The sequence below is a fragment of the Musca autumnalis genome, unplaced genomic scaffold (genome assembly GCF_047663935.1).
Source record: "Musca autumnalis isolate F117 unplaced genomic scaffold, ASM4766393v1 scaffold_3, whole genome shotgun sequence".
Taxonomy (NCBI): domain Eukaryota; kingdom Metazoa; phylum Arthropoda; class Insecta; order Diptera; family Muscidae; genus Musca; species Musca autumnalis.
The window spans coordinates 184,195,026-184,207,214 of record NW_027411866.1 but is presented as its reverse complement, the minus strand read 5'-3'; the positions used below and the strand labels follow the sequence as shown (position 1 = coordinate 184,207,214).

General features: G+C 39.9%; 1 protein-coding gene across 7 annotated transcripts in view; it reads left to right on the top strand.

Annotated features, from left to right (window-relative positions):
* Window positions 1-12,189, top strand: part of LOC141398574 (frequenin-1) — a 156,238-nt gene that overhangs the window by 143,068 nt on the left and 981 nt on the right. For all 7 annotated transcript variants that reach the window (XM_073975968.1, XM_073975969.1, XM_073975965.1 and 4 more), the window contains one exon: window positions 7,236-7,324. In XM_073975968.1, the coding sequence (XP_073832069.1) occupies window positions 7,236-7,324 (89 nt within the window). The remainder of the gene's footprint in view (window positions 1-7,235; window positions 7,325-12,189) is intronic.

Genomic DNA, 12,189 nt, shown 5'->3' with positions numbered 1-12,189 from the left:
AAAGTTCAATTTTTTTCTGTAAAATACTGTGAACGATAATCGAATTGGTCCAAACTTTGCACATGGTATTTTTGCTTCCAGATATAGATCCGATCCCCTTTACTACAGTACAAGTACAGTACAGTACTTCCTGCGAAAATGGCCCGAAAGCTGTAAAAAACACTATGACCACTACATGTTATGGCTGGTGCACACGACAACTATCGACCAGAATACTGCGTTGGTCTAAACTTTGCATTTCGTAATATTTCGGTGTATTTTAGATAAAGATCGAAAATGGACATAGGTCCACTCTTTCGGGTAACTTCTCCTACAAAGTTAAATATGTTCGTTAAAATTATGCGCAAAATAACACTCTATGGAAGTTTACGATTTGGTCCAAACTTTGTACATCAAACGTAACTTGGTTTGGATGGATATTTGTGGAGATCTCCATATTTTAGACAATCGTCCAAAGGCCGTTCTAGCTTTACATCAAAATATTCAAAAACAAGTAAGCAAAGGCTATAGTAGACGGGGCCGACCATGTGATTCCATACACCACTACTCCTGGGAATTAGCTTTCAGCAAATCAAAATTCCCCTATGGAACCAATCAACTTATTGTAAGAAATAACTTTGTGCATTTTGCTATCTTATCAAATCAAGCCCAAATATTAATATTGTTACGGAATTAGGGTTTGAACTTACTCCCGTGTAGACGTTGTTTTATTCCCCAGTACGATTTGTACCAAATAAAACAGGGTTCGTTTTGGATTACGAATTTACAATGCTTTATTGACTTGATTCACTTTAGCTATTCACACAAGACTTCACTTTAGCTGGTTTCCACTTTACTTCTTTACTTAAACTTACGGTTTAAATATCGCGTTCAGATCATAACTAACTAGGCCGGCATCTGCACTCGCGTATTTATATCCGCTCGCCGATCCCTAGACGTTTCTAGCATCCCTCATGTAGAATGTTCCACATTGTTCCAACGAGATCCGGATGCACCTACACACATACCCGTATACAAACAGACAAATTTAATGTAAACAGTAGGGCAGCGGCAATAAACACGCGAGAGCAGGAGGGCATATAGGTGACGTCAGAATGTAATGACGTAAAACAAATAAACATAGAAAGGGAGTGAGATTACAAAAACAATTTAGGCAAGTAAAAATGTAAGTGAGGATTAAGTGATGATTTCATAATTGGAATAATAGTTGTTGTTGCAGAAATAAATAAGAGAGGGAGAACTGAAAACGTAAACGATAGTGATTGGAATTCTATAGCGCAATTGTTGTTGTAAATTTGATTTAAATGAACTAAATGCTTACTAAAAATTTACGTTACAATTCAAATTCTTAACTTAACAGATATTCATCTAAATTTCTTAAATATATCAGTGATTTTCGTAACAATATAATAATTGTTCCACAAACATCCCAAAAGGGACAAAGGAGAGTTCTCTCATATGGGTGCACCCCGATTACCTACAGTTTATCGCCGAATACGAACGGAGTGCTCTCAGACACCATTTGTAGAGAAGTTCTGCACGACTGAAATACTTCACCCTCACCAAAAGTAGTATTTCAAAAAACTTTAACGGTAGCGACACCGAGTACATTTAAAAAAAGGTATGCTGCAATATATCACACCTGTTCAACAAAAAGGGTTTAACTCAAAATGTTCTATTTTTGTGGAGAGACAAAACTGTCGATACATAGTAACGAAATAGTAGGCGAAGAAATGTCTGATTTTTACAGGGTGTAGGGTTAATCATTTCCTTAATAAAAAGTTACAATTTTTAGTTTTGTTGTACATGTGCGATATGTAAAAAAAATCCAATTGGACAATTAATTCGCTTGGGCTCCATGTAATTTGCAATAATGCACAAACTGGGAGACAATTTATAGCATGGGTGGAAAATGTGGTTGTCTACAGAAACCCCATTTTATACTAGGCAGTAGTCCCGTTATCTACCAAACTCATTATTGCAATTTGTATCAGGGGAAAGGTCTGTCGTTCTTTGTTCGTATGTAGGATACTTTGGCGGTGTATGCCCTCCAGGAATTAAAATATGGAGCAAATATAAAATATTTATATTTTTCATACCAAAGTAATAGTCCATTTCACTAGCTAAATAATATCAGATTATCATCTGTGATTGTAGGCATCTTCTTCCACCTAAAGTCTTACCTCATTCAAAATTTCGTGACAATTGAGTTATATTCGCGACCTCTAGCGTGTTTATTATTACACCACAAACAAATAATTGGATATATAAGGCTGAAACTCTGTTATCTGAGCACGTAAATCAACATAATTGGCATCAATGGAAAGGTCAAAAGTTAATTTTCCAAGTATAGCTTACTAACCCGGAATATGTCTTCTAAGAATAAAGATATAAGCTGTATATTAAAAATTTTCACAATTTTCACACAAAAGTTGTGGTCTATTTAACCCCCTATATATTATCTTATCGCCATCTCAGATTGCAAGTTTTTTCTTTGTCATATACTCCTACCTTATGTAAAATTTCGCGTTGATCCGACTATTATTGCGACATACAGAGCCGCTACAAAATTGGATAAATATTATCTTTTTGGTCCATTTCACCCGCTAAATATTTCACGATCATCACCATTAAAAATAGGGATCTATTCTGGTCTGAACCCGACCTCCATACAAAATTTCTTGACGATCGGTCCATAATTGCAGCCAGTAGTTTGATTACAATTTATAATGGACAGACGGACGGAGGGACGGAGACACATCTCAAAATCGCTTTATCTCGCCGAAATATGAATATTGGTATACCACATTGGGGGTCTCCGACGAATATTTCGCGGTTTTACATGCATTTTTACCAAAACAAAGTTATAATACCCTTTCCACATAGTAGTGTAGGGTATAAATATATCAGAATGGAATACGGACTATATCTGTCCACTCCTTCTGGTGTCTCCCACACAAAATTTGTTACTGCGACGGTACTTTTTTTCAGGGGCAAGTCCATACTTCGTGAGTTAATGCACCAAAAGCTGTATTCGATAATAAGATCCAATGTTGGGTTAAAAATTAGTTGATCGTTTTTATTGCACTTGCAAAAAAAGGAAGGATCTTTAGACAGAAAGAAAATAGGTTGAATTTATGGAGCAGACATATAGTGGAAATATTTGTTAATTTAGTACAGCAATATTTTGTAACTTTTGATTCCATGAGGCGGTCAACTCGGCAATGTTGATGGTCTATTTAGTTCTTCTCTTCCCGGAGATGCAAGAAGTAATAAGTTTTGCCATCGGAAACCTACAAATAATGATTATTTGCTTCGGAAAATAATATAACTGATGTGCACGATTATACTAAAGAAATGAGTATCCGATTTGACGGAAACTTTGTAAATCGTAAAGTTTCTTCCAAATATACATACGTCAATCTCTCAATCTAGAGTCTATATCGGGCAACATCTTCCTATAACTCCCTCACAACAGTTCAACATTTTGCTTAAGCGCAGTTTAAGGGCTGTCTATAGATATTTTGAAATTTGTTAGCGAAGGTACTCCTGGTGATTCTGTTTTCAGCGATATTAAGTTTTTCGTGGGCAAAAAGGGAATAAGACTCACTTTAAAAATGTACTATGTTGACCAATTTTTTCAGGTACGTACTTCGCTTAAATTCAGCACTTTTCAGCTTTAATCCAAATTAAATTTATTATTAAAAGATTTATGCGAAACGTCCACAATAGTTAAGATTAATAACACTGTGAACACAAATTTTGTGGAAGAGATAATTCCTTTTGGAGATGAAAGCCCTTGGTGAGTATATTAAGAACTCCGTTATAGCGTGATGAAGATCTTGCTAGAGACCCTGTAAGGCATCAGGATTTAGCGTTATATCTTTGTTCACTGTTGTTTTAGCTTATTTTTAAGATGACGTGTCTCCAGTCAAATCGAATGAGGATTATTTTCGTAGAGCACTTCGACCTTCTAACTCGCTTCCTTCAATGTCCTTTTCGTCCTTTATTTTAAGAGCCACTATAAAAGTACCACAAGATGACGTTTTTCAGCATCGAAATGTTCCTCAAAAATGTCGTTCAGAAAAAATTACTATGAAAACGCGACAAAATCGATTAGTTGTCAATGAGAGTCGTACCTAAAGTTTTCTGAGCGACATTTTGAACAGAACATTCCGAAGCTGAAAAATGTCATCTTGTGGGACTTTCAAAGCGGTTCTTGAAATAAAGGACGAAAAGGACATTGAAGGAACCAAGTTAGAAGATCGAAATGTTCTCCTCATTCGATTTGACTGAAGACATGTAATCTCAAAAATAAGCTGAAGCAACAGCTAACAAAGATATAACGCTAATTCCTGAGGGCTTATAGGGTCTCCAGCAAAATATTCATCACGCCCTAACTCGAAAGTTCGACTCACGGCAGATCTGTCCTTCGGGGTTCTTAATATACTCACCAAGGACATACATCCCCAAAAGGAATTATCTCTTCCCCAGACTTTCACCTCCATTTTGTTGCATAGTGTAATCTAAAATTCTCGATACTTTTGTCGGTAAGATCATACGAGAGCTGAACGATAACTATCTGGCCTAACAATGAAAACGCGAATATTTACCATCAAAACGATTTTATTGTTTTCTTAAGTAGTCTCCAGCATGTGTGTTTTTGTGTGCTCAAACCTATTGGAGAAGCACTTTTTCCACTCCGATTGAGACACCTCCAAACCAGGTTTTTTGAACGCTTTTACAGCATTTTTAGGCAACAAAAATCGTTGACCACGCCGTTTTTCTTGATGTGCTGGAATAAAATAAAGTCATTGGATCCCCATTCAGGACTGTACGACGGATGACCCATCAATTCCACGTTTTGTCCGGTCAAACAGGCGCTGCTTTGAATCGATGTGTGAGAGCCCACATTGTCATAATGCAGAATGATTTGTCTTCGCTTGTTCGTTTTTCGAACTTCTCAGGAGACGTCAGGCAAACAAATTATAGTGTACCACTCAGAATTAACCGTCCTATATTTCTCATGCCGTATAGTCGCCACACGGTCAGTTTTTCTGAAGAAACAAGCAACCTTTTGCTTCAAAGTGCCTTTATATGAACAATCTTGTTTGATTTGGCTCGCTTTTGAAGACCCAACCGGCCGATTCCTGCTTTTTTCAGGCTCCTAAGCATAGATCCTACATTCGTCGTCTGTCACGATCTTAAGGCCAGAACAGAATCAATCGTCGCGTGCTTTGCTTGCTTCCCAAATGTCAATTTATAAAGGAATGCCAGAGCCTCCTAAAGGGGAACGCAGGCGGATTTGCAAAGAGGCTCTGGCATTCCTTTATAATTTGACATTTGGGGAAGCAAGCGACGATTGATTCTGTTCTGGCCTTTACAAACGTCGTTTGAAGCACAACGATCGTTTTTATTCACTATTTCTTTGCACCAATCCACAAGAGCCTCTTTTTGAACGATTGTCCATTTTTTCTGGATCTAACGAGAATAATCCCTTTTTGCGGCCAGGTGTTCAAGCTATATCTCACGGCATTAAACATGGCGTTCTCGCATTATCCGTTCATGCACGGCATATTTTTCTTCGTTTTTTGGCGAGTGCCGACCACGGTTGAATTCATTAAACCAGTTTTTCATAGTCCTATAGGATGGTCCTTTATCGACATACAAAGATTATCTGATTATCTCCTAGCAAAAATTCGGATCCGTTAGTCATTACGTAACCCATTACAAAGTAATGTAAACAAGCTTCTTTTCGCATTACAAATAATCTGAAAAATAATGGGTTACTTCTTAAAAAATGTACAAGGCAAACCTACTTACTTTTCTCCTCACTAAGTAATGAGGACGGTGGTACAGTGTATGTGTGTGTGTGTCCGACTATAAATCCTAGGGTTGTGTGTTCAACGCTCACCGTCGGCACGAGAGTTTTTGTTAATTAAAAAATAACAGTTCTTAAGCAACCCTTAATATTCGTGTGCATGGCACAGTGTGTAGTGTCTTTGGCTAGAAATCAGAGGGTTCTTGGGTTCAATTCGGGCAGACAGCAAAATAAAATAAAGTAAAATAAAAGTAAGAAGTGTGATGAAATTAAAAACAAATTCTCTACATCAACTGTTCTAAAAATATAATTTTTTCACCTTACTTTTCAACTTCTAATGGGGAAGAAAGGGGGTTTGTGAGTAGTCATGGCTGCCAAAAATCCCTTACAAACCCTTTATTTTGGGAGGACTTTTTTTGCTGGGGCTACGTGAAAAGTTATGAAAAATTCTTGGACGAAAATGTTCGCAAGTAAATTCCATTTCTTTTGCAAATGGATTTTTTAAGTCACTGTAAACAACACATAACATGGTCGTACGACAAACTGTCCTGATTAAGTCTAGACGAAAAACTGTCAAACTATCAAAAAAAAATTCAGTTGGCGCCTGGCAATACCCGGTGTTGACTAGGCCAGCTATTTTTCGTGCAGCCCTCGTACGTCGAAACAAGGCCACAAAATGCTGATATCCCACCTAAATACTTATTTTTTGATCGATTGTGTTGCCGATATTCGATCTGTCCATAGGTGCCTAAATTCACACATTGGCTGAAGAATATCTCTGACGAGAAAGCCGAATGATACATTTTTACTTGATGTGTACTTGAGCGTAATTTTAACACTGTTGTCTAACATTAAAATGTGATTTTAGTAATGTCATTTGCAACATTTTCGTTTTAATGTATATTTAAAAATGTGGAGTTTGTGGTCGTGGAATGGGTGTAATTTTATATTCCCTTCATACAAAAAGCAAAAAGAAACGGGATTTACTCACGTTGCTTTACTGCCGCACTAACATAAAAATTAAGCCACGCAGACATGTTAACATACTTTCAAACATATACATACATATATACATAATACACACATACATATGTAAATGTTATTTGCTCAACGACGACGATTACATTTTACAATGTTGCCGGCTTTTGTTTTTCTTGTTGTTAATTCATTTCTTTTGTTTTCATTTGGTTTGTTACAAGTGTTGGCGATGTGGTTTTCTGTTTCTTTTTTGTTTTAAAAGTGCAAGTGTACATATATGTTTATGTTCTGTTTTTTATATGCCGCGTATTTGTTTCAATTCCTTTGAACAGTTCAGTTTTTTTGTTTCCTGTCGGCCTCTTGTGCACAACAGCATTGCATACATACATATATATCTCTGTGTTTCCATTTTGTTTATGCTCTCTTTCTCCAATAGGGGCATTCCGCTTATACGATGTGGACAATGATGGCTATATAACGCGAGAAGAAATGTACAACATTGTGGATGCAATTTATCAAATGGTGGTATGTAGAGTTTTATATATTTTTATGTACTTTTTCTGTTGGAGCTGTTATAAAAACAAACTGCAATTCAACAAGCTTAATGAAAAAATACTTTAATGGTTAGAAAGTGGATATACAAATCTACTTGACCACTTGAGTGATTCTCTAAACAATTCATGTCATTCATTTGGTATTTGTTTTGTCTTGGTTAAAGATAAATGTCAAGTGTTAAATAAACACAAAGATGAATGTGTTTTGAAAAAAGGAATATTTATTGTTTTGTTTTTTTTTCACACAGAAAATATCGGTTGCAATGAAGAAAGGAAATCATAAAAAATATTTTTATAAAATACTAAAGTCAGTGTTTTTTACCCAGAGTATCTTTCAAGATGTCTACGGAGGTCAACGGATATAGTGTAATGACGGATTGCTTGAATCTGTCACAAAAGGCAGGAAGGAAACTAAGGGTTATGAACTCCTGGGTAAGAATGTGGGAAACCGAGGGTTACGAATAAATCAAGGGCAAGGTCACGAAGAAGACTTTCAAAACTTCAAGCGGTCTTGGAGGGATTACCCGCGAAGTACACCGAGGGGTTACGAACACCTCTTACAGTCTGCAAAGTGTTAAAGAGCAAGGAAGGTCACCCAAGGGTTGTGGACATATGTAGGGGTTTTAGAAGAAATACCCACCATGGACATTGATTTACAGGATATTGATACAGGATTTACCCGGAACCACAAAACACCAGTGTACCGGGCAGCGGCTGCAACCTCAGTGCACACATGTTTGTATCGTTTTCTTTGTTGGGAGCAGCATCTTCCTAATACCTGCTGCGGATTTTTTCGGTCTGTGCCAGAACGGGGGAAAACCAGGACGAATATGGATGTGCTCAGTTTGTCGCATCCGGGAGTGGGTGCATCTTAGGGGTTGCTCTGGACTCGTCCATGTACCAGGGACTATATTTCGACATGCTTCGTGAAAATAGCCCCCAATGGATCATCGTCGTCCACGTCATTAGCATACGAGGATCCCCCACAGCCACACACGCAGCAATTAATTCCAGCCATTGCTGTTCCAAACCTAAAAATGCATCCTTTTTGTACATTAATTGCAGTGAAATAGTGGATTTTATGAGTCGGAAGAATATCATGGTCGCAGCAGTGCAGGAAACCAAGCTCAACAACAACTGCAACCAACCAATCTTCCTTGAGCCAGGCTCTATTGATCCGTAAATGGAATTGGTATCAGTCAGGAGAGGAACTGCCGAGGTAGACTTGCTTAATGTATACATTCTGCCGATAAATATCTATATCTAGGTTATAGGTCCACCATTAGTTTACTTTTGGAAGGTCATAACCGTTATTGGAGGACTTTAATACTCTTCGGGAGTTGTGGCATTCAGTAGTCGAAAATGCCCAGAGGTGTATAGTGATGTCTGAGCAGACGTTTTGCATAGTCAATGAGGATGTCCCTAACAGAATTAAGGAAGAGTGTCACAGTTCGAAAGATATAAACATCGTGTCACCTGGTCTAACTAAAGTTATCTGGCAATCCGTCGTTTCTTTCGGGTATGATTTTCTCTCCATAACTGTCACCATCATCAAATCTGAGCGCCGAAGAAGTGTGGAAGATATTTTAATCGACAGTTTGTGGGGTACCACTGGAGTGATAGAGCGAAGAGAAGAGTACTACGTCTCATTAGATTTCTTCATGCCGACAAGGAACCCCTACAGTTACGCTAAACAGCAGGATTAATCAATAGTCGATTATCTCACAAAAGTTCTCAATCTGTCGCTAGCCATTCTCATTCTAGAAAATGGACACGGTGGTCTCGCTACTGAAGCTAGGCAAGGATGTCAGCTATGGTAAATCGTACAGATCGATTTCGCTTTTGTCGCCGGTAGCAAAGAACTTTGAGGCTTTAATCCTCCCCAACGGCAGAAACGGCTGTCCAGTTGTCGATCATCAGCATGGATTCCGTAAGTAGCACATCACGACAAGAGATCTGCATGCCTACTCCACACAAATTAGTCGGGGACTCAACCAGAGCAAGGCGTGCGATAGAAAAGTGATGGTGGTGCTCGACTTATCAAAAGTCTTCGCTTCTGTTAAGTACTTCACACTGTTTGAGGAAGGCATGCTCTATTTGCAGTACTTGCTAGGGTGGTGCAATGAGAACCATACTAATCACCATATGGACCCCCATGCATGTCAGGAGGGATCTAGAAAACGAGGTACAATGTTACAAGAGAGAACTCCTAGATCAAGAAGTCTATCAAACAGGCTTAAATAACATTCACACATTTGCAGTCAGAAATGTCATAAACAACTATCGTGCGAATGCGTTCTTTGGAGGACATTCCACATCTAACAAAGCTGAGAAGCGTCAGCTGCCACCACAAAACTGTGTAGTTTCAACTACGTTTGGGATGGTGCAGCAGTCTTAATTCCCATAGGGCAAGCATCCATGCAACCGTGCAAAAAATCTTCCCATCATGCGGCACAGGCCCGACATGCCAAACCTACGCAACTAACTCCAGTTGCTTTATGGTTACAACCAATCGTAGCAATCACATTCCTCGAACTATTAGCTGGCGGTATCTTCAGCGATCCTTCTTTTGATTCCTGCATTCGTTGCAAGAAACATCATCTACGAAACTGAACATAGAATGTCCGGACTTTTGAGATGGAATGGGAAATGCGGAACTACAAAACTACACATACATTTGTAAGACAGACTGACAACAGTACAATTTCCATACATCCTTCTGATGTTCGGGTAGCGGAAAGGACGTTCCGAGACATCATCACTGCTGCAGCCGCTCGCCATATCCCTGCTGGTCGAATACCCGAAGTAAGACCAAGCTTCCCAGCAGAGGAGACGGAATTAGCAAATGAGCGTGATGAGCTTCGCCGAACCAACCCCAATGACCCCAAAGTCAGGGACCTGACACTGGAAGTTAACAGGCTGGTCGGCGAGCATAAGCGGAACAAGTGGTTAAATAATCTGAAGAGTTGCAACATTGGAGCCGGTATAGGTGAATTGTGGGCAACGGTTAAGTCACTCTCGAACCCTGGAAGAAGGGAAGATAGGACCACAGTCACGTTTGGCGGCGTTACGTTGACTGACCCGAAGAAGTGCGCAATTTATTTCAATCGACAGTTGGTAGGCACCCCGAGAGTGACAGGGTGAAGAGAAGAGTATTACGTCGCATCAGATTTCTTCCTGCCGAGGAGGAACCACCACAGTTTATAATGGATGATGTTGCCAATGCCATCAGGAACGCTAAAACATCCAAAGCGTTGGGCCCTGATGGAATCTCCATGGTAATGCTGAAGCAGCTGGATGAGCCGGGAGTGGAGTATCTCACTAAAGTTCTCAACTTGTCGCTATCCACCCTCATTGCTCCCGAAGTCTGGAAAATGGGCAGGGTTGTCCCACTACGGAAGCCCGGCAAGGATGCCAGCAAAAGTGAGCCGTATAGGCCGATTTCGCATTTGTCGCCCGTAGCAAAGACCCTTGAGGCCTTAGTCCTCTCCAGTATCAGAAATAGCTATCAAGTTGCGGATCATCAGCATGGATTCCGTAAGCAGCACAACACGACAACTGCGCTGCACGCCATTACCACACATATTTGCCAAGGACTCAACCAGAGACGGTCGTGCGATAGAACAGTAATGGTGGCGCTTGACTTATCAAAAGCCTTTGATCCACGTTGTTTGAGGACAGTGAGCAGTGGACGCCAGTCGTACGTGGAATTCAGGAACAAGAAGTCCAAACCCCGTAGAGTGGAACAGGGAGTTCCCCAAGGTCTGGTGATATCTCCGGAACTGTTTAACCTCTACCTCTCCTGTATTCCGGCCCCTCCAGACGGCATCGAGATCATAACGTATGCGGATGATAGCGTCGGGTACCTATCCTGATGACATCTGTGAGAGACTGAACAACTATTTAACCGATCTTACCACCTTTTTTCCATTCGAGGAATATGCAGATTTCAGCCACAAAATCAACAGCCGCTCTGTTCACCACATGGACAGCGCAGTTTGGAAGAGAATTGAATGTCGTGGTCGACGGTAGCAGAATTCCGACCACAAACTGCCCCAAAATTTTAGGGTTCACATTCGACACTACTTTCACGTAGTGCGCGCACGCCAAAGCTATCTGCGATAAACTGAAAAGTAGGAACAAGGTCCTCAAGTCCCTAGCCGGCAGCACTTGGGGTCCAGATAAAGAAAACTTGTTGACCACATATAACGCGATAGGTCGGTTTGTGGTAAGCTATGCGGCGCCAGTCTGGTCCCCGAGATTATGTGATACGAATTGGAAAAAGATTCAAACTTGCCAGAATGCCGCCCTGAGAACAGCAACAGGGTGCCTCCTCAAATCTTGAAAAGTGGACCGTCTACATGAGGAAGCAAAGATTCTTCCAGTAAAGCAACACAATGAGATGCTTTCGTTGCAGTTCCTGCTTGGATGTTACCGTGGGAGCCATCCCAATTATCATCTTGTGGGTAGGCCCGACCCATTTAGCCAGATCAGGAAGGATATCCATGCTCTAGAGGGAGAGGTCCAACGATACAGGAGAGAACCCCTAGATCAACAAGCATATCAAGCAGCTTTAAATAGTATTCACACGGATGCAGTTGCCAAGGCCTTAAGCAATTATAGTGTGAATACATCCCCCATCTATTGAATAAAATCAGATGAAGTCCGACCCTAAAACGTATTTTTCATTCTTAGAGATTCCTGGTGATTAGGTAAGATTTATAGATTTGGTGTATTCTGAGACCTATAGTAAAATTTTATGACGAACACTTTTGTAGAATATTTGGATTTGATATGACCACACCTTAAATGAGGTTTTGAAAGATTTTCGAAAAA